Source organism: Rhinolophus sinicus, chromosome 3 (assembly GCF_057876585.1).
Source record: "Rhinolophus sinicus isolate RSI-liver-muscle chromosome 3, RSI-T2T, whole genome shotgun sequence".
NCBI lineage: Eukaryota > Metazoa > Chordata > Mammalia > Chiroptera > Rhinolophidae > Rhinolophus > Rhinolophus sinicus.
In genome coordinates, this window is record NC_142503.1 from 149,218,869 (window position 1) to 149,243,073 (window position 24,205).

Sequence of the window (24,205 nt, forward strand, 5' to 3'; positions counted from 1 at the left end):
ACGGTGTCCCCTGGGTGGCAGCCACAAAAATCAGAGCACCAGATGTGTAATTCCTATACCATCTCTCTTCTCTAAATTTCCACCCAAATTCAATTTTACTACACTAATAGTTCTTCAATAGTTCAAACATTTCTGAAATCATGTTAGTAAAAGGATAAATTCAGATATGAACAAGGTTGTCTACATAAAAAACAAAACAAAACAAAAAACACCCAGTAAACTCTAACATCATCTTGTATAATCATATCGTTTTGTAGATGAAGAAACTAAGGAATAGAGAAGTGAAGATGATTTGCAATGGTAGTTACTTAGTGAGTGGTTATTTACATCACACTTGTGAGTCAAGCAGAGTTGTATACAATGGGTATTCAACACATATTTGTCGACTGGTGGGCATGCAACATTGTCAAAAGGTTTCTTCTGAAGAATAGTCAACAGTCACCAATCTGCTTAGCTGCATAAAATCTCAAATTGATAAATACATACAGCTATAATGTAAACAGTATGACATTCTTTTAGAAACTATGCTAGCAGAAAATGATGAGTAATATATATTTACCTGCCTTTAATGATTATATAGGAGAGAAAAATGAACAAAACAGGATATCCAATTGGCAAAAAATAAATAAAATTAGTCATCAAGGAAATGCAAATTAAAACCCAAATGGGAAAAAACCTAATGTCCATACAGAGGAGAATGGACAAAGAAATTATGGTATATATTTATAAATAGAATACTAAACATAATTTAAATGAATGAAACAAAATTACACAAAACAAAATGCATGAATCTACTATGGTATTAGGTTGGTGCAAAAGTAAATGCGATTTAAACGGTTAAAAATTGCAGAAACTTCCTAGTTCAGCCTGGTGCCCACCAGAACACAGCTGGAGCGTTCTCAAAGCTTTATCCCAAAGAAGTGTCATTATTTGTCGTGAGTGGTGGATTCTACAGAAGAAGCCCCCTACAGGCTATCTGACCTGTCATGGAGCTTGCCCACTACAAAATGCTTTCTCCCTTGCAGGGGTGGAAGGGTGGAGTGGGGAAGTTAAAAAGTATTACAAGCAAGTATGCTAACTTCATGGCTGCCTGAGACAGTGGATACAAGTTGGGGCAAACAAGATACTAACCAAAAAGCTTAAAAGAAAAAGCTGGGAAACAAGATGTCCATAGAAGCTTTGAAAAACTCCGACATATTCCTGGGAACCGTGGAAGGCCTTGCATATGTAAAGAGCTATGTGTACTTCAAGAACTGAGAAGGCCCCGAGCTCTCACCTCTGGCTAAACTTGAGGCTCTGCAAAAGCAGAAGTGAAGGTTAAGGAAGGGTTTTCAACTGCTGGATTGTTTATGGTGTACACACACACACACACACACACACACACACACACACACACACAGCCCGTTGGCAAAGCCTGGGACATTTAACTGGTCCAAGGTGTTTAAGGAAATCTCTGTCCAATCAATAGCTGACCACTAAGCTAACCAAGTAGAAACTTCAATGGCTCGACAAAAAAATGAGAGAATTTATCACTGGCAAAACTGGTCTTATAGAAGTACTAAAGGGAGTCATTCAGGCTTAAATGACAGGACACTAAACAGTAACTCAAATCCACATGAATCAATTTATTCTTCTTATATTGCTCTTTCTGTAGTAAAGGTAACTATAGGATCCAGTTCTTTCCACAAATTTGGAAAGTTCTCATTGACTATTTGTTTGAATATACTCTGTTCCGTTGTCTCTTTCTTCTCCTTCTGGTATGCCTATTATTCTTATATAACTCTTTCTGTAGTAAAGGTAACTACTTAAGTAAATTTAAACACACTCTATTTGTTGCTTTGTAACTCCTTTACTCTCCTATCTGATCCAGAAGACAGCTACATAAAGCCCCAGATAAAAATGTGTTGATGAGCACACGATGCATAAAAATGAATGGGGATGAAGGAGAGAACAGATATATAGAATTCACTCACACATATACATATATACTTTTACACAGATGGATATCTAAATTAATTAAGTTGGTATGGACGGGAGAGAGAGAGAGAGAGAGAGAGAGAGAGAGAGAGAGAGAGAGAGAGAGAGACAGACACTGTGTGTATACTCACACACATGGTGCCCCAAAAATGTATACATGTTTTAAGAAAGGAAAAAAACTATTAAAATTGTAATACTCAATATATACCAATAACAAAAGATGAATCCAAGTCACATTTGACTTCTGCAATTATAAGAGGTGCTCAAAGTAGTTACCATCAGCATCCAGACACTTCTGATTACAGCGAACTACTGATTGAGCAACGTTGACTAAAGTGTCCACATGTATACATTTTTTTGGCACTCCCCCCCACCCCCAGTATACACACACGCCATGCTTTTTTTAAAAAAATAAATTAAGGTGTTAACTAATCTCTAGGACAACTACAGAAGAAAATAATTTTTAAAATATACATAGTAAAAGAAACAAGTAAATTAAAATGGTTTGACAGAAAATACCTATTTAACACAAAAGAAGTCAGTAATGGGTAACTGAGGAATAAATACAGGCATAAGACATATAGAAAACAAATAGAAAATGGCAAGTGTAAATCCTATCTTCTCCAGTAATTACATTAAATGTAAATGGATTAAACTCTTCAACTGAAAGGCAGGGATAGGCAGAATAGATTTAGAATAAAATATGATCAAACTATATGAGGTATGATCATACAATATGGTGAATGTTTAAATAAAAAAAATGTATTACAGTAAAAGACACATTGCCATTAATCACCCTCGCTTCGAACACTCTTATCCCATCATCCTTGCAACTTTCTGAAGCAGTTCTGGAAGACCTCTTCTGTGAGTGCCGGCTGCCTCGATGTCCTGAGTCATTTTGACTTTGGGGAAGAGCCAGAAGTCGCACAGTGCCAGATCTGGTGAATAAGGTGGATGAGGACACACCGTAATGTTTTTGACAGAAATTGCCATATACCAAAAGTGATGTGTGACATGGAGCACTGTCATGATGGAGGATGATTTACGGCACACTTTAAACCACACCTCTCTCAACCATAGCTGATTTCTCACACCTGACTGACTATACCGAACAAGTTGAAACTTGTCACATGCTGTTACTAAGGTTTGATGCACTGCTTCCCATATTGAAGATCTCTGCCTTTCCGTTGGATGACACTTGGCAGCAGCATTCACTCTATTTTGTCATCACAACAGAAAGGCTCCGTGTCACACATCACTTCTGGTATGGCAATTTCTGTCAAATAAAAACATTACGGCATGTCCTCATCCATCTTATTCACTGGATCTGGCATGGTGCGACTTCTGGCTCTTCCCCAAGTCAAAATGACCATGAAAGGTAAATGTTTTGAATCGACAGGATATTGAGGCAGCCACAATGGTGTAACTAAAGACACTCACAAAAAAGGATTTCCAGAACTGCTTCTGAAAGTGGCAAGAACAATGGGATAAGTGTGTTCAAAGCGAGGGGGAATATTTTGAAGGGGATTAATGGCAATGTGTCTCGTATAGTAATAATTTTTAAAATGTAAACATTCACTGTAGTTTTTGATCACACCTTGTATGTCATCTACATACTACATATATATTTTAGACTCAAAGACACAAATAGGTTGAAAGTAAAAGAACAGGATATAGCATGCCAGAAGTAACCAAAAGAGAACTGGAGTGGCTATACTAATATCATAGAAAAAGACTTCAAGATAAAAATTGTTACTAGAGACAAAGATAAACATTATTTTATGATAAAAATTTCAGTCCATCAAGAAGATATAACAATCAACCTATTATGCACCTAACAACTGAGTTCCAAATACACAAACAAAAATGGACAGAATTGAAGGGAGAAATAGATAATTCAACAATAACTGGAGACTTTAATGGTACACTTTCAATAATAGATAGAACTAAGCAGAAGATAAACAAGGAAACAGAAGACATAAAACAGTATAAATCAACTAAACCTCACAGATATCTATAGAACACTCCACCATCTAGCCAACAGCAGAATATGCATTCTTCTTAAGTGCACATGGAATACTCTCCAGGATAGATCATATTTTAGGCTATAAAACAACTCTCAGTACATTTGAAAGGAATGAAATCACATAAAGTATTTTCTGCAACTATAATGGAATGAAATTAGAAATCAATAACTGAAGGAAATGGGAAATTCACAAATATGTGGAAATAATAATAGGTCAAAGAAGAAATCAAAAGAGAAATTAGAAAATACTTTGAGATGAATAAAAATGCAAGCACAACATACCAAAACTTACGGAATGTAGTGAAAGCAGTACTTAGAGGGAAATTTATGGCTGCATATACCTACATTAACAAAGAAGAAAGGTCTCAAATGAATAACTTAATCTTCCATGTTAAGAAACTAGAAAAATAAGAGGAAACCACAACCAAAGTAGGCAGAAGGGAGGGAATAATAAGGATTAGAATGGAAATAAATGAAATAGGGACTAGAACAAAATTAACACATCCAAAAATTGATTCTTTGAAAAGATCAACAAAACTGGTAAACCTTTACCTAAGCTGACCAAGATTTAAAAAAGACTCAAATAACTAAAATCGGGACATTACTACCAACCTTCTAGAAATAAAAGGGACTAAAAGAGAATACTATGAAAAACTGTATACCAACAAATTGGACAACCTACATGAAATAGACAAATTCCTAGAAAACCATAAAGTACCAAAATAGAATCAAAATGGACTCAGAAAGAAAGAAGGCAATCTCACCTATAAAGAGATTGAATTAGTAATTTTAAAAGCATCCACAAAAAAAAAAAAAAAAAAGTCCAGGTCTAGATGGCTTCACTGGTGAATTCCACCGAACAATTAAAAATTAATACCAATCGTTTATAAACGCTTTTGTAAATATAGAAGAGGGGATACTTCCAAACTCATTCTGTAAAGCCAACATTAACCTGATTCTAAAACCTGACAAACGCATCACAAGACATATACAAACCAATATCCCTTATGAATATGTATGTGAAAACCTTTAAGAAAATACTGGCAAACTGAGTCTATCAGTATATGTGATTTATGATTTATCCCAGGAGAACAAGATGGGTGTAACATGATTTAAAACTCCGGTTCTTTAAAAAATATATATAGCTGTAATCCATTTTGCTTTCTTTAGACAATATAATTTTAAAACTTTTAACTTGTTACTTCCTAATACTTGGATCTACTTCTCGCCTGTCTGCAGTCTTTCTATTTTTCTTATCTCTCAAGTTATTTAAATCCACATGGCAAATTATAGTTTTAGGCAATGCACAGTCAAATGAGAGAATGGCCTGGAACTCCCACATACTCTAATTCTGTGGAAACACAAACATTCTTTCTTCTTAGCATATGTTGTGAAGCTAATACATGTTACTGTGCTGTTTATCTTATAACACTCATTTGTATGCATATATACTAATTGTTTGTGAACTAATTCATACTTTGAGCAGCTTATTTATTCACACTATGTGGAAAATCCTAACCAACTTGACTTGTAATTACTTGCCTAACCTTTTCTACCCATTCAGTTTGATATTACTCAAATTTAACAAGTTTGCCTTCTCACCTATATGAACCACTCATGGAATCTGAGTTCCAGCTTGATATTCATCCCTAACTAGTTTTGTGACACTGGAAGAGTCACCTAACTTCTCTGGGCTTTAAAATTTACATCTATACAATGGGGATGGGAGTGTACTAGAAGACTTAAGTCTTTAACAATAGTGAAATTTTATGTCAGAGATCAGATTCCATTCCAATTACTGTTAATATTAAGTTAGTGACCACTATGTAGAAACACTGTGGGGAAACAACAGTAAATAAAATATATTCTTAGTGAAGTGTCTTTTTTGAACTACAATACCCAGACTCAGATACCCATACTGTATAGTACTACAGGATGTATGGTGCTGTACTGATTATAAAGACAGGCATAATTATCTGCATAATTCTTTCAAATTTCATGAAAAGAACTGATATTTTTTCTTAGTCACATTTATTATAAAAAATTTCCCTTACCTACTACTTCCTTTTAAAACTCTAGTCTAGGTCACTTCTTTTTATCTTTACTGAACTGCAAATGAAAAGCTCATAATTGGAGCTCCCACTACTCACCCCCAAAAATATGTTTTGGTTCTCTTTTGTTTAGGAAAACCCTTGAACTTTTCTCAGTGAAAAAAATTATAAGGATTTATGAAAACCTTAGAAAATGATTTAGAAAAATAGAAAAAATGTTATAGAAAAATAGACCATGCCTTGCCCAAGGCAGGAAACTTGAAGGAACATAAGGACTGCTTTCATGAGCCAGAGTCATACTTCCACAAATGTAGGATGCTGTCCCTAACGGTGATGGCAAAGGGTTGTGCAGTGGAAGGACATTACCTCAAAAATGTGAAAATCCTGGCTTCCCTTATTAATTCACTGTGGAAATGTCATACATTAATTTGTCTTTTGGAAAACTAGCAGGACATCTCTGGATAACTAGCTCTTCAACATTTCCTACTTCAGACAACTTTTAGAATTTTAGAGCTAAAAGAAACCTCAAATCTCTTCAATTGCCTCATTTTAGAGATGATGCAACTGACAAAAAAGTGGTCAAAACACTTTTCAGGTCACAAAACACTTGTTCAGGTTCATGTTTAATGACAGAATCTACTCGCTTGATTATCAAACCAGGGTTTCTTCAACATATCACACATTTGCCCAATATTAGCTTTTAGTGAATTCAAATTTGTTTCTTTGTAGTATCATAGGGTTATCTCTATTTTAACAAACTTGAAGTTAGTGAAGAATTTGTGAGATACACACAACGTGATTGTATATAAATATACACACACACACACTCATGTATTCTTGATGAGCGTAAGAGCTGTGTCTTATTAATATTATCTTCAAAACTTATTATAGGGATGGATACATTGCAGGTATTCAACAGATTGTTGTAGATTGAGAGAAAGAACTTTATAAACTTGGATTAATATGCACTGTTAGCTTTAATTTTCCTAAAGGGAAAAAAACCTAAAGCTCTTCAGTTTTACTTTGTTCTCTTGATCATTTCAGACATTTTTCTCTAAATTTTCTCCAGTTCCATTATGTTTCTTAAGGTGAGGAAATCAGAATTTTGAATGAGGGTAGCAAGTTCTCTTCCTAGATACCAATAGTCTTCTCATTAAGTGTAGTTCCTTTGCATTATCTTACATTGGTTAGCAGCAGCACTTATTTGACTGTTTTCTTCCAAATTGTGTAAGTACAACACATTAATGCTTGCTGGTTTGACATTTCAATACCCAGAACATTTTGGTTCTACTCACTCTGCCAGAATAAATTTCCTCTTCCAAATCAATTATAAAAATGTTAAACAAGACTAGATTTGGCATCTAATAATTTTTCTTTATCCAGAAAGGCCCATTAGCTTTTATACTTTTGTTTCCTGTGTTTAAATTATCTATATAATCAAAATCATTTGAGTGTCTAATATGTGTAAGTCACTGAACTCCTTTTTCCATGTGTAAGTAATTCACAACACTTCAGATATCTTATCTTTTTCTTTGGTTGGTACAGAAAAGGATTTAAAAAGTTTTAGATTCATGAAAAAGGCCTTTCAGAATAAAAACATATTTTAGTTTTCCACATGCACTGATTTATTCATTGCCTTCCACTGTCCTGTTAACCCCAAGACCCTTCCTGTTACCCTTAAGAATGCTACAGGAATCCACTTATTCAGCAATCCTACGCCACTGTCCCTCTACCCTCAGACACCTCTCCTGTCATCCAGGAGAAGTCCTTTTAGTCAGTAATCCTGTCCTTAGTTACATATGCTACCAGAGAAACTTAGAGGTGGAAGGAATATCAGAGACTTCTACATTAAACTCCTATATACCACCGTGATATTCACCAATGATAAAACAAATCATTGTAGCCAAGAATAGTACTTAAGCTTTTTAATACATCGGTGTGCCTGACATATACATACAATACTTACTTGTACTCATCATAGACTTCCTGTTTGGGGAGTGAAGTCTCAGGATGCTCCTCTAGAGTATTCCGAATCCAGAAAAAGGCATGCCTTTGCTGTGCCCGACTAGATGACATGGCATTCTGATCACTAATCGTGAAACGAAAACGGGTTTTAGTTGCACTAGACAGCAATTCGTGGACAATTTTTGAGCCAGGGCTAAAATGTTCCACTAAATAATTCTGTGTAAACACACTATAAATGACCAAACCAAACTCAGGACGTACAGCAGATGTCCAGTTATCTATAAAGAAGTGTCCACCTGTGGTTGTGGGTTATTTTCTATAGCTAGTGTCCGACTGAAGTGATTGCCCCGTTCCATCCCTCCCCATAGTCTCTAAAGTGGTTTAAGTGATGGAGCATTAACAACAGAAGGTATTTATTTTGGCCAAAATTACCTCTAATTGGGTATTTGGTCACTTAATTGCCTGTTCATTTGCCTAAACTTACTAAATCATCAAACTTTTAAGAGTGATAGAAAAAATTATTTTCTAATTGCTCAGCATTCTCAAGTAACTGCCCTGAAATCTTACTAAAGCACTCTATGCTCTAGAACAGGGGTGTCCAAACTTTCTTCAACATTTTTAAACAAAGGGCCATATGTGGTAAAATACACAAACAGCCGGGCCAGGCCACTCACTCAAGAAGTACGTATTGCCTCACCTCACCTCACCTCGTTTATTTAAGTAAACTAAATATATTTTTGGAATTTGCTGTGGGCCAATTAACAATGGATTGCGGACCGCAGCCAGCGCAGGCTGCAGTTTTGACACCCCTGCTCTAGAAGGAAATTCACACCAGAGAGATGTTAAAAGGACAAATCTCCCCCTATTGTCCTTTCTGTAACCGGGTCCCCTCCCAGGCAAACACCTCCCTTAAACACTGTAAGTTTGTATTACATGGCAGTGTCACTTATAAACTAATTGCATGAAATGGACACCCAAGATAATAAGAAAGCTCCTCTATTAATTCTGACATTGATCTCAGTTAACTATAACAATAATTTATTTAATTCCAAAGATAACTGAGAAAGTTTCTAGACAGAAAATGATTAAAATAGTTGTGAAATTTTTTCTGAGGGAAAAAAGGTATAAGCAACAGAATTTTCATTCCATTTCTTTTTACACACAATTGTAAATTAATAGAATGTTAAGCATATATGAATGTTAACTTATATGAATGAAATTAATTCTGAAAAACACTTAAACGGGTAAAGAAACTTTTAGAATGCATGAACCAACAACTTCTTTCTATATTTTCTAGATGAGACTATTACATATCTTTAATAATGAAAATATAGTAATAGCTTCTGGCATTTAAAAATATCTTACGTTTATCATAAATTCACGTTCCATAACGGCAATTTCAGTTTTTTTTTTTCTTTTTTATATTTTGTGATCTACTCACCTAACAATACCTACTTATCGGTTTACTCTTTAGTTTTCTGTTTAATTTTCACCGTCCCTATACTACATAAATATACTGATCTGTTTATAAAACATATCCCAAATTGCATTTCATAGTATTTACCCAGGTGCACAAATGAATTAGCAAAAACTATAGGTAAACACTCAACCAATTATGATCAAAGACTAAAATGATGTTTTGCCATTCTGATTTCCTGATTTCTGATGATTTTAAGAATAGTGCAACACAATAACAATCTCTCTCTCTCCAGATTTCCTATAAACACTAAAGTTAAGGCAAAGAAAAGAGACATACCTTTTCTCTCCATTGCTGAGACCAGAAGGCAGCTGAAGGTAGAGGTAGAGTTTCTCTAGGTCTGTAAACTTCTCAACTTCTTGCTGGTTACAAAGGATTAAAAAGAAAGATCATTTTAAAAACACATGTTTCTCCTTCAACACAATTTACTAACACCTTTCTAAAAAAATATTGACTGTCTAAATTTAAAATCAGATGAAATGAGTCACCTGCCAAAGAAACAAGATCTAGGCTTTTTTATCATCACTAAAATAATATCATAGAATTTTGGTAGCCTAACTAACTGCATTGTAATTGAAAATGTGGACAGGTAACTGGCATTACTGGTGGCAGAATTTATTCTTATATAATAAAGCACAGCTTAGACACAGATCCAACTTTTTTTTTAGAAAAAGAAAAGCTTAAAATGACATAACTGCCTATTCTTATTCTCACCAAAAGTCATCTACAAAACAGTTTAATCTTAGAATTGATCCAGACTGATTTAATCTACCAATTACATGTGAATAACTCCCAGATCCACATCTTGTTTCTTTCCACTGTCAATGGGGTATTTTCCAATTAGCTCTCATTCTAATACCTAATAGATTTACCAGCAATACTCTCCCCTCAAAGGAAAAAAAAAAAAAGGCAAAGCACATTTCCAAAAGACACTTCCTTTCTCAATTGTTATTTAATGCTTTCTTTTCTCCAGTTCCTGTGTTCAGTTTTGGAGTTTGCTTAATTTTGTTCCTCTTGGTGCATTCCACTTTAATCCTTTACTTACTCTTCTTTAACGTTTTCCCCCATACTCTACCAGTCTCTTTATTTTCCCAGCCACCACATTAATCTAGGTCTTCAGCTGTTATTCTTTTTACAATAAAGAAGAAATCATTTACTTATTTATTTATTCATTTTTATTTTCTGCCATGTTTCACAAACAATTTTACGGTAACTATGAACTTACATTGTGTATCACAATCTAAACAAAGACCAGAAATACACAGTTGAACAACATAGTAATAGTTCTTGTTCTTAAGGAACTTACAATGATTCTCAAATTATTAAAATGTTTACCTAGCTGATTTCCCTGCCTCTAACCTCTCCCCATTTAACCTGTCTTAAACATAGTTGCTACTGTGTTTCCCAAAAAATAAGACCTAACGGGAAAATAAACCCTAGCATGATTTTTTTCAGGATAACATCCCCTGAACATAAGCCCTAATGCATCTTTTGAAGCAAACATTAATATAAGACCTGGTCTTATTTTTGGGGAAACACGGTAAAATACTTTTTATTGATTATTATTATCTCCCACTTAATCTTAACAATGTCTACCTTATTAAATCCAAAGTAGGTTATATTACCAAAGAAACCCACAAAAGTATCATCATGGGCAACATCTGAGAAAATGTAATATAAAAAATCATTTTTTTTGGATAAAGGAAATATAGTGTATATATGTGCAATAGAATATTACTCAGCTGTAAGAAAAGAATGAAATCTTGCCATTTGCCACTGCAACATGGATAGAACTTGGGGCAATTATGCTAAGTGAAATCAGTCACTTATTTCTGAAAAAGACACATACTGTACGATCTCACTTATATGTGGAATCTAAACAACAAAAAGCAAACAAAGAAAATAAATAGCCTCCCTACCCTCCTCGAGTTCATGGATATAGAGAACAGATTGATGGTGGCCTGAGGTAAGGGGTGGGCAAAATGGATAAAGGGGCTCAAAAGGTACAAATTTCCACTCATAAAATGAATAAGCCACAGGGATGTAATGTACAGCATGGTGACTATGATAAATAAATAAATAATACTGTATTGAATATTTGAAAGTAGCTAGGAGTGGATCTCATCACAAGAAAAATAAATTTTTATAGCTATGTTTTGTGACAGATGTTAGCCAGACTTATTTTGATGATCATTTTTCAATATGTACAAATATGGAATCATTATGTTGTACACCTGAATTTAATTTTATGTCAATTATACCTCAATTAAAAAAACCTCAGGGAAACAAAACATTATTTTTGATGACTAAGAATAAAAAACCTTCATACTGTTGGAGAAACCTTGGATTCTATGGTTTCCAAATTTTACATATACTAGAGAAAAGAGCAGAGAAGAAATTCCAGGAGGAATTCAGAAGATAATCCAAATTAGGATAAGGTGCCAAACAGATGATTTAAAGACGGATGCCAGAAAAAATTTTGATAAAGATCAAACTCACTGCCTTGTTTTCTTTATTTTTGCCTTTCGAACAATGAAAACTTATTACTGTTAATTATTCTTTAATTTGTTATGTGGGACTCAATAGACAGAAGAAAAAAATCTGGAGTTTACTGAAACTGATAATGTCAAAATTCTATGAAGCAAATGTGAACAAAATGACTGAAGCATGTAGCGATGGCATTCTTTCTAGTCCAGCAAGGCTGAGTTTACTGTGAAGATTTTTGATTTTGGAGATACTGCGTTATTTATAGTTAATTACTGGCTTCTAAAACAATGATCAGTTGTGTAGTAGAAGACCTTAACCCTCTTTGATTACTATCAAGGCAAGAATATCAGGTGGCAAGTATGTTAAACATCAGATTATTTGGTATGTCTTGTAAAGATTTAAATGTCAAGAATAAGAGTTTTCTGTTCCATGTTAAGATTTACTGGTTGTCAAAAAGAAATATGTTGGCTGGATTTATGAAATGGAAGAACAAAGTTGCTTTATTTTTAGAGCATTAGAAAAAAGACGAACTGCATAAACTTTCAAAAAATATAATTTTTAAATTCAGCCACAAAAAGGACTGATAGATACAACATGGATGAACCTTGAAACATTATGCTAAGTGAAAAAGCCAGACACAAAAGACCACATACTGTATGATTCCATTTCTATGAAATAACCAGAATAGGCAAATCCATAGCTAGAAAGATTAGTGGTTGCCAGGGATTGAGGGGAGGGTAGTACAAAGACTGACTGCATAATGGTTTCCCTTTGGGGTGATGAAACTGGTTTTGGAACTAGACAGAGGTAGTAGTGGTTACACAACATTGTGAATATACTAAAATATCACTAATGGTAAATTTTATGTTATTTGTACCCTACAATAAAATTACACCGTAGAATACAGCTGGCAGACCAGATATATCTGACATATTTGACCTGAAATTTCAAATGACAAACTTCAACATCCCGATTTATTAGGTTTACAAGTCTTCCATTTTATTGAGTTGAATAACTTAAATTCTCAAAGCAAAATTATTGAAAATGGTTTCAAGTTTCGGGGAACCTCAAATATTACCTAGCCTGTTAAATGAACCAAGGTGATAATTTCCTACTGTTGTGGTTGAAGATCTTGCCTGAAAGCTTATGAGGACTTCTCATACATTTCAATCTTAGCAAAAAGATATCTAAAAGGAATTTTTGAACTAAAGTTTGATTTAGATGTCAAAGACATTCCAGAAAACCACTGTGGAAAATTTTGTGTAAAAATCTCCCTGTTTACTCCAGACGTTATGTGTCATCACACCATTTACATAAGGATACAGTTATGAAGCTGTTTTTTTCAAACCTTTGGCTATGAAAACAAAGCAATGCTACAGACAGCGTTGCAAATGACCTAGATAGTGTTTTGATCTTTCACATTCGGACAGAAAAGCTTGGAGCAAACAAACCGATTCAACTTTCACTTTGATATCATGTGATCCAGAGGAAAATAAAGGTGTAATGCAAGATAGGCAAAATCGTTACTTTTGGAGGTTCAAGATGAAGTTGGTTTGAATCCTACCACTTGATTCCCTTCCCTTCTGAAGCTTTGGCTGATAAACATTCACACTAAGAACTATCTAATATTCACACAAGGAGCTATCTAATTCCTTCTATGAGGTGCAAATAGAGTGAAGAGAAAGAACATGGGACACAAACAGTGCTTATCAAATAATCCATCTGCTCACTTATATTTCTCAGCCTCCACTGCAGTTAGCTTGGGGCCATGAAATGAGCACAAATGATGCATTTCATTTCATAGCTGACGTAGTTAGGAATCAATGTGTCACCTCTCTCCTTCTTCCTCATTTGTGCACCTTCCAAGGTATGTGTTTCACTGATTAGGTTACAACATGACAGAGTCTGTCAATATAGGTTCCCGAGGGACTAATGATTTGTGCATAAAATGATTTAGGTTGGTACAAAAGTAATTGTGGTTTAAAAAGTTAAAAATTGCAAAAACTGTAATTACTTTTGCACCAACCTAATAAATGAAAATAATTTTTGTGGTCAGATCACTGATGTTTCCAGCTTACTTTGTTACCAGCAACATAGCCTAGCCCATCCTGATTAATACAGAAAGTAGGCTTTTCCCTCTAGCACTTCTGAAAGAACTGAAGATCCCTATTATACATGCAGATAAAAATGTAGGCAGAAGAAAAGGGCTCCTCTCTGTAATCACAAAAGCTTTCATTCACTCATTTGTAGAGTAGTATTTAACTTGTTTTGAAATTTCAAATTATATTAACCAAGAACATATTTATGTTTTTCAAAATGGAGCATGGGCTAAAAAAAGGTCGAGAAGCACCAGTTTAGAATATACAGCTTTCACATTCTCTTCCACTTAACTTTTACTTAAAACAAATAAACAAACAACCTAGTTAAAAATTCAACTCTAGTATGTTTCGTATACATGATCCTACAATACGCCTGTTTGCCCCTCTACTTTCAGCCACAGAAAGTACTCAGAAATTTATACTCAATAAATTCATATTTACTGATTGTTTTAAAAAATGTTTTTCACTATGTAGTTACATCCCCCCCTCCCCCGCCCCACTAGACTGAAGATGCTGATTTGTCCAAACTGAATCATCTTTTGAGGTAGAATCCTGAAAGATAAGAAAGAGCCTGATGGGAACTCTTTAATATTTTAATATCCTATTTAAAATTGAAATTATAAAGTATTTCAAACAAAGTACACAAAGCAGGTAAACATGTATCACTATCCATATTTAAAATATGGTAACTTTCTGCCATTTTTGCTCCAGAATTCTTTGACTTCTAAACAGATTTATACAACAGTGTTACATGGATTGAAACCAGCTTATTCATTTTTCTACTGATAGATAACTAGTTATTATAAAACGTCACTATTTCAAGTATTGCTGCAATGAAGATCCTTATTTGTGACTGCTGTGTCCCTGTGTGAGAGCTTTTCTTATGGAATATACCCCAAAATAGAAGTACTTGGTCATAAAGGATGTACATGATCAATTTTATTGGGTATTTCCAAACTACAGCCCAAAACTGTTACGCCAATTTATATTTCCCACAGCAATGCTACAATTTCTCCACATCCTTGGTTAAAATTTAAGGTTTAAATGTTAGCTAATCTCATGGATACGATTACCCAAAGTATCTCACTGTTTTATTTCACATTTTCTGATGAAGATGAGACTGAGTATCTTTTCATATTACTTATCATTTGAGTTTAATACAATGGCTATCGAGTTTTATTTAGCATCAGGAACACCTGGAGAGCTTGTTAAAAGATTGTAGGACCCCTCACCTCCAGAGCTGTAGTTTCTGAATTAGTAGGTCGTGAGTGAGGGCCTGAGAACCTGGATTTCTATTAATAATAAGCTCCCAGGGATGCTGACGCTGCTGGTCAGAGGCTCACATCTGAAGAACCACTGTTCAAGGAACTGCACATTGAAAATGGGGATATTTTGGGTGGGGATGGAGAAGGCAAAGGGATTAGAAAGTACAAATTAGTCACAGTATAGCCATGGGGATATGAAATACAGTTTGGGGAATATAATCAATAATGTTGTAAAGATTATGTAGGGTGCCAGATGGGCACTGGACTTATTAGGGAGACCCCTTCATAGACTGTGTTGATGCCTGATCACTGTGCTGTACACCTGAAGCTGAATAATAATGAATGTCCAAGATAATTAGATAGATAGACAGATAGATAGATAGATAGATAGATAGATAGATAGATAGATAGATAGATAGAGGAGTACAACATAGGGGAAGATAGCCAGTGGAATTCTAACAGCTATATTCAATGTCAGAGTATTGTGAGGGGTGTAAATGTCTAAGTATCACATTGTTTTGTACACCTGAAACTAAAAAAAAGAGAGGGGGGATATTTTATCATGTAATCTGTATACTAATGCTCTACTGGTTAGAAACGCTGCTAATATCTTCCCCTAGTTATAGTTTATCTTTTCATTTTGTTTTTGAGTCCTGTGATAATTTCCAGGCAAATATACCAATCTTTTCATTTATAATCTGTGTTTTTTGCATCCTGTTTTGAAATCCTGCCCTATCCCAATGTCATAATGATAGCCCATGTTTTCTTTTTAAAGTTTTGTTTTTCACATTTATATCTTTAGGTCTTTAATTCCTCTGGAATTTACTTTTCCATAAGATATAAAGTATGGACCAAATTAAAATTTGTCCACAAGGTTACTAATTGTCCCAGTATAATTATTGAGTAATTCACCAATTCCCATCTAATTTTTCATGCCACATCTATTATGGGATTCTTGCTTATTGTAGGTTAAAAAGAATGTCATCTTTACTTTCAGTATTTAAAAACATCTTTCTCAGAGTTGGAATTTTATTTAGAAAAAAAAATCAACAATTTATTCTTGAGAAGGTCACGTAGCAAAATGCAGGATTCACTGACTTTTCCTGAATTGGTGTTCTAGAAACTTTTCACATAAGAATACCACTCATTAACTGATTAGTATACTAATAAAGCAGCTTTGGTTAGGTTAACAGTGCATCTCCTACTGATAAACTAATAGCTAATAAAAATATAGGACCTATATTATATATTACAGATGAATGAAGCAGCTGTTACATGAGCTTGACTGACTGACCCTTCAAATCTAACGTGTCTAAAGCAGTAGGATATAGTGGTGAGGTATAGGATACAGAATCAGAAGGGCTGGATCTGAGTTCCAGATTTGCCACTCGCTAGCTTGGTGATATTAGGCAAGCCATTCAAGCTGAGTATTAATTTTCAAATATGTACAACAGTGGCAAAATGCTCATAAAATTTTTGTTTTAAAAGTAGTGTACAAAATGCATGTATGATAAATATTCTGAAAATACAGAATTGCTTAAAATCAGATTTTCGCAGAAGAATTTATAATGCAGATTCCATCAAAAAGAATAGAATCTTTTATTTGAAAAGCAAGGTGTCTTAAGAAATTTAAGCAATATGTATGTAGCCTGGTGACCTCACTAACTTAGGAGGCACATCATAAGAGCAAAGCTCCTAGATTTTATATGTGAGCATTAGACTTGGCCATGGTTACTGAAGACAATGTTCCCCCAGCACTGACTTTCCCCAGGGTGAGTGCAAAAAAGGGTGGATACTCTTCCCTCCCAAGCCATCAAGACGAAATTGAAGATAGATAATATTTCCGAAAATAATTGTGCTACTGGAGACAAAGGAATCAATCTAAGCAAATAGGTCAGAAATAAAAGCTTTTCCCAGGTTGGACTTGGAACAAAATGTGTAACTTTCCACTTATCGCCTACTGTCATAAAAAAACAAAAACACCTGAAACAATATCCTATATTTCAAAAACAGAGTTAATTTTTAGCGTTTCTACTTGTCTCCTCAGGACATTTGCCTCTGAGCTGTCAATACATACCAGATGGACTGCACAGAACCAGGTAGAATTTTGAATGTCTTATTTCTGAAACTTGAAGACCTTCGAACAGATGGTAAGGAAATATGTTCCCACTATTTACTGGCAGAATACAGCAATAATACAGTCGGAGTGGCGAGATCTGCTCCTATTTTTCGGGACCATCTTGAGTCAGGTTTACTCTACAATTTCTCAAATGTTAATAAAAAAGGATTTCTTTTGTTTGACATAAATTTCTCTGCAGTGATGTGTTTCCTGTTATGAGAATTCCACCTCAGGTGTTATTCAGGTTGTTGTTTATTCCCCCAGGGTCACAGAACTGGGGAAGGGCTGATGCTGATGAAGAACAAAACAATTAAAAACTTAATTGAGGAGTTTTCATGCAACTCCTTGATAGTGAAATTACATCCAAGGTATACTGTGTTTCCCCGAAAACAAGACCTAGCTAGACCATCAGCTCTAATGCGTCTTTTGGAGCAAAAATTAATATAAGACCTGGTATTATATCATAGTATATTATAGTATACTGTATTGTATTACATTATTATATTACCCGGTATTATATTATATTATATTATATTATATTATATTATACCCGGTAAGATCAAGTCTTATATTAATTTTTCCTCCGAAAGACGCATTAGAGCTGATAGTCTGGCTGGGTCTTATTTTTGGGGATACACGGTATTATTTTTATTTCCAGAAGCAGCAGAAACTCTCCTGTTGAGATTTATAAACACCTTTCAAGAACTGTCCTCGTTAACAAGGACTGAGTTCTGATGAAACATGACTAACAGGGTATCTTAATTAGTTCTTTAAACTTTACTTTTCAAACTTGTACCAGAAAAAGGTTTTACAATTTTATTATATTTAAATTTGTATTTAGAACAGTCAGCTTAAAATCCAGAAACCTAAATTCTCCAGTTTGATTATTTGTTAAGTTACCATGTACAGAGCCAAATATATACACTCATAGAATAATCATACTTGACTTTGATTTGGTAAACTAGAAAACCAAAACATGAAAAAAAATTCTAATCTTCCTTCCCCTTAGGTGACACTGATTCAGGAGTAGTTCCTAAAGGCTTCTTTCTTCACCAGAGTCACTGACAGAAGGATTAAAAGGGGGAAGATAGAACCCTATTCTATAGCCTTTTTAAAATTTATGGAAATGTCAACATACGTGATATTGTATTTTCTCAGGCCCCAGAAGTTGTGAAAGCTGTCCTCCCACAGGACTGAATAAGGAAGATAGAGAAAAGGTCAAGGAATGAAGACTGTTTTTCAATGATGTTGCTGAGAATTCTTAATTTTCGGTTTTCTAACTTGCTATGAGAACCATGATGTGTGTGTGTGTGTGTGTGTATGTGTGATTTTCTTTTGAGAGCTACCTACTGCAAGCAATGTAAAGGGAAATTGTTTTTCTACTCTCAGTTCTAGAAAACATAAATCAAATGGGAAGAGTAATTTTTATTGTACTTATATTATTGTGAGGATTACTCTATTTATAAACCTACTGAATTAGATGTCAAATGAAATGATTTAATTTTCTGTTTGAAATGTTCTGCTCTGAGATAAGGAATATGTGATCTGAGTTCATCTGAAAGATGTCAGTTACTAAGGGATAGTTAAGGAAAATAAAGCAAGGCTAACAAGCAAACTTCAGCAAAACTCAAAATCTGTTTCTCACTTTCTTCTTACTAATTCTGCTGGGTGACCTCACGATCATCTGAAAACAACAAACAAAAAACCCCTTTCAACTTTCCTGAACGACAATCAATCCTAGAGGAATTCTGACTTCAAGAAGCCCAAAGGGGCTGCAGTGTAAGCACTGGAAAATTCACACCCCAAGGTACATATATGTAAGGTATTTCTCAGTAGATTATGTGTGTATTAATTAGGAAGGTTCTGCACAAAAAAATTAGAAATAGATTAAATTATAAAAGAAAAAAGTTAAAGAGCATGCCGAGGACATTGATTGCATCTAAACAGTGGTCATCACCCCCCCACCCCCCACCCCCAGTCTAGGCTTAATAATAAAAAAGGAAGGTGAATCTCTGAAACTGAAGTAATGCATAACATGTAGCAAGTATCATGGCTATAAGTACATAAGTGCCCAAATGACTAAAAACCAAATAAAATGCTGAGACAAGGGCATATGTGTTGTTAAAGTACTCCTACAGCAAGGTACTAGGGTCTAAATAGGCAGAGGGTACATACACCATAGATTCAAGTCCTTTTGAGATAGGGAGGACACATCTGTCCATAGTTAAACCCTACAAAAAATGACCATCATGGGATGATGACATACTATTTCTCTGGATCACTTCAGGTTATTGTCAATGTTTCTGTACTCTGTCTGAAAAGACCCTAGGGTCCCACTAGTAGTTGGTGGAGAGGGTGGGGGCACTAGAAAGAATAATAAGGTTTATCTAGATCATTCTAGTCACTGTGGTTTTAACGTTTTTCCAGCATGGAAAGAAAGGATGGTCCCTGAGAGCCCAGCTACTATTGTATTCTCAAAAAAATTACATTTCTAATTGAGTCTTCAAAATTACAAAGCTACACCCTCAACAAAGTAGGCCATGGAGAGGAAAAGTCAGTTGTTTAATTCCTGTCTGCTCCTGGTAAACTGTACTCCTTTTTCCCTTAGTCTACTTTTGCGTAACTTTGAAATGACTTAAAATGCAAAGTTAGAATAACTAGAAGACTGTAAGAATTTGTTTTCTATCAGAGCACATTTTCATGTATTATGTCATTCTTTGGATATAAATATATTAATGAAAACTGAGTTTCTTTCAGGTATTGGTAAGAGATTGCCATTGTAGTCTTTCCTGCTCCTCTTTGCGACAATTAAAATGAATTTGAAAGCTAGTTGACAATGATTAGGGTATTTTTGAATCATTATGAAACAGAAAAGTTACCAGAACTCATGATTTGGGCCTTAGTGGCCATGTAGAGTTTAGCCCCCTTGAATGGAACGAACAGAAAACACTATCTATATGTCCTCCCATACTAAGAGAGAATAAAATAACTCATGTGCTTCATGTATTTTTAAAAAGAGTTTAAAAGAAATCCTCCAAATGGCATGGCTTTATACAGATTATTTCTTTTTGGGCTACTCAAAACACAAAACAAAACCACCTATTTAAATCTAGCCCTTTCGTCAAGTTTTTCCCCCCCAAGTAATTCTACACAAAAATGCTCTTTTGGAAGTTAGTGATTTCTTCTCCACCAAGTAACGGAAAGGAAAAAGTCAGGTTCTGAGATAGGTCTTTCCTAACGGTAACCCCAGTGCAACATCAAGACACCCCCTATCTTCTATTTTAACAATAAACCTTTTTCAGGCCATAATGATTTTTAATTCGATATCCCAAACAAAATTTTCAGTTTCAATCAAGTCTGGGTCAGTAAGGTGACCTTGGTCATCATTTAGCATTCATTGTGACAAGAATTTGAGGTGACAAAGCATGCTTTCTCCCATAAAGGGGAAAGACAGGAAGTCCTTTCAAAGATTGTATACACCTCATATATGCCCCTTCAATGACATATTATATACCTCTGGAGGGCAGGAGAGGAGGTATGCTTCTTGTTAAGAATTACTCCTTGAGCAAGTTACTCAAATTTATGTATATCTGGGAATGTGTCATCTATCTTAGAAAGTTCCACTCGAATAATACTGGTCTAGTTCTCAGGAAGCAGACAGTCTATACCCTAATGTTTCACGTATCTTTTAGTTCCCATCCAATCACTTCAGCAGTAAGCACATTAAAAGAATTGGCTTCTAACTTAAAATGTTAATCATGGGATAGACTTGAAAAGTTTAAAAATTAAATGAGACCATTCATTCACTCATCCAGCATGGAGTATCTATTATGCTTTAGGCATGACCTTACATTTTAGTAACGAGAAGACAGTAAACAAAAATTAATATATATATATATATTACATGATGATGATAAATGCCAGGAAGAAAAAGTGTTGGAAGGGGCTACAATTTAGAGTGGTCAGGGAAGGTTTCACTGGGCATTAAGAAGATAAAATGTTTTGTACAATGGCTAACCAGTAGGAAAGACTCTCAAAAGAGTTACCATTATTGTTTCCTCTACCTTACTTTGGCTTTCTATTGCATGACTGGCTGTTGTAATGGCCAGCCAGGGCAGGAATTGATAGTAAAAAGAGGTCACATTTGTAAGAAACAAAAATAGAGGCTGTCTTCTCATTCTCTGCCCTCGTGAATACTATGGTAGCTCCTCCAATCCTGTAAAGAACGGCTCTCAGAAGAACTTTGCCCCAAAAGAATCTCACACAGAGGCCACAAACTTAAATGCCATGTAGGTAATGCAAATGATTAAAGTAGATTACAGGTAACGGAAATGTCTATGTTGGGGAGCTAAACACATGGCAAGAACTGAGAAGATTGGAGCACACATCAAGTTTGAAAGGGGTATCTGCTATGTAGGTCCAGACAGTTGCTGTCATGTAGAAATAAGGACCCCGTGTCCTAAGTTTTCAAGGGAAACCAGGCACTTAATTTTTTCTGTGAACTTTCCTGATTTTGAAATTTCAATTTTTAAATAAGCCAACCAATTCAAAATTTTTAAAATGTCAGTGTAAGCCAAACAAACACCTCTGTGGAACAGATCTAGTCTGTGGGTCTCCAGTTTAGCTCCCCCGGTCTACAGGGTCATGGGCTGAGTCCTTCTAGGTAGAATGTTTGATTCCCTTGACCGGGCCTGCTTATTATCATCATCCAGTCTTTATCTGAACAACTACAGGTTTTAATGTCCAGGATCTCTGGAAGATATAGTACTTAGATTCAGAGCAAGCCATAAGAATAAGATGCCCGATGCCAAGATGAAAAACTAGAAAGGTTATACTCAGAGTACTCTCTATTGTAGTGTTCCAGATATGAGTCTGGTGAGAATCCAGGAACTGCTGAACTTCCACAAAGATATCCATGATAAATGAATAGACTTTCTACAAGAACAGATGGCTTGCCCTGCCCACTTTCCCCTTACCTGTTCCTAACCAACTTATTACTATGCTAAACAGAATTTTTCAAATGGGGTAGTTAGTACCTCTGTTGTGATTCTCTCTTCAGGTTTTAGATTTTGTAATGGACAATTCATGTGTGCCCAGAAAGTTGGTTCTTAAGGTTTATTTAATAATAAGGCTTTGGTGCCCACTAAAGAAGGAAAATTTTTAGAGACTATCGCTTAAGCTGTTAATTTTTGTTCGTTTTCCTAAGGAGGACAAACACTATTCCAGTAGAGGTAGGAATAAAGAGCAGAGGCCCTGAAGGATTACTTAATCAGTACTCAGTACCTAAGATACACTGACTATGGATTAAGTACGATTTCACCCTGTCCAGTTTTGTACTGTATTCCCTTTGTAAATGAAAAAAGGGGTTCTGTGGCGAGTAACTGCACAGGGTGATCTGATCATAAATTCCTAAATGGGCAGGTAGGTCATGGTGGGTAGTCATGCCCCAGGCATATAACTTTTTAGTAAAACATTTATCTTTGCCTTAAGCGAGGCTTGTCCATTGTTTCTGTGCATCTAAGTTAACAAACCTTTGAAATGCCTCTTTCAGACCCCTGAGAAGTGTAACCACCCTCAAGAGAGCATATAATCTTGTTATCTATCCTAAAATCCAATATCAGGCTTACTTTCTCACACCTCATGTGATCTTCCTTAGTTCCCTCCTTAATTTCAAATGCATAAAAAAAGCTGCAAAACTTATTTTCTGGGGCATATGAGATCTTGTTCCCCCGCATATGTTGTCAGTTTGGCTCAAATACACTCTTATAAAAATTCTCTACAGTTTTGGATGTTTCTTACGTGGACACCTCGCAAGAGGATCCTACTGAGAAGAATGTTCCCCCGACCGAGGGAACCCACCTCACTACTGAATAATCTGATGATGGCAGCTGTCACCTAGTTTCAGGTTTCTCTAGCCCTCCGGAAGGACCAGGCTTTCTGGCAACTTCACATCACTTTCAATTTCTCCCTCCTAATGATAATCCTAGGAAGTCCTCCTTTGGTCAACTCTCACAAATAAAACCTATTCCAGGAGAGCTGACTTAGGTCAGGAAGCCCCTAACTCATCTGTGACAAGGAACTCATTAGACAGGTTCAATTTTTGCCCAGCTGAGTTTCTGTGGCTTTTGAGGTGCACAACGAAGCATGCTCTGTAAAGCAGTTGTTTTATTAGGCTCTGCTGAGTCACCAAAAAGGCCAGGACTGCATTGTTTAAACCTAGAAGTAGCTGCTTGTACATAAGAGTCCTCTCTTAGAACGCTGGTCAGCTAGCGAGTCCTGAAAGTAAAGCAGTACATACTCTTCCTGGGAGGTTTAAAATATGGACTTAAAAGGATTTAAAATACTCAGCCTCCCTTATTCCTGGTTTTAAGCCTTTTATCTCTCCAGCTGATTGGGGAAATAAGTAAACAAAGATTGTCTACTCTTATCTCTATGATCTCACTAGGATTGTTGTTGAATTGCCTAGTCCACTGAGACAAAAATATTTTATTTCTTGCTTTCAACTGATTTCCTGACAAAGCTCAATGTTATTTGTTTTAATGTTTACATATGGTCATTTCCCCCTCTTTTAACTGTTAGTCGTTCGAATAATTCCAAAGCAGAACTAATCCATTTAGGTAATCTGAATATTAGAACTGGTGGGAAGATTGCTTCCTGGTGGTATACACACCTAGAAGACAGTAATATAAATAGGAAGTTCTCAGTATCCTGGTAGTTCTGAATGGTAACATGTGGGAAA

The 24,205-nt window shown here is 35.3% G+C and overlaps 1 protein-coding gene across 2 annotated transcripts in view; it reads right to left on the reverse strand.

The window, feature by feature from the left end:
* RFX7 (regulatory factor X7) overlaps positions 1 to 24,205 on the reverse strand; it is a 96,587-nt gene that overhangs the window by 21,047 nt on the left and 51,335 nt on the right. For both annotated transcript variants that reach the window (XM_088797221.1, XM_088797222.1), the window contains exons 4-5: positions 9,776 to 9,858; positions 8,021 to 8,143 (exon numbers count right to left, since the gene is read on the reverse strand). In XM_088797221.1, the coding sequence (XP_088653347.1) occupies positions 8,021 to 8,143; positions 9,776 to 9,858 (206 nt within the window). The remainder of the gene's footprint in view (positions 1 to 8,020; positions 8,144 to 9,775; positions 9,859 to 24,205) is intronic.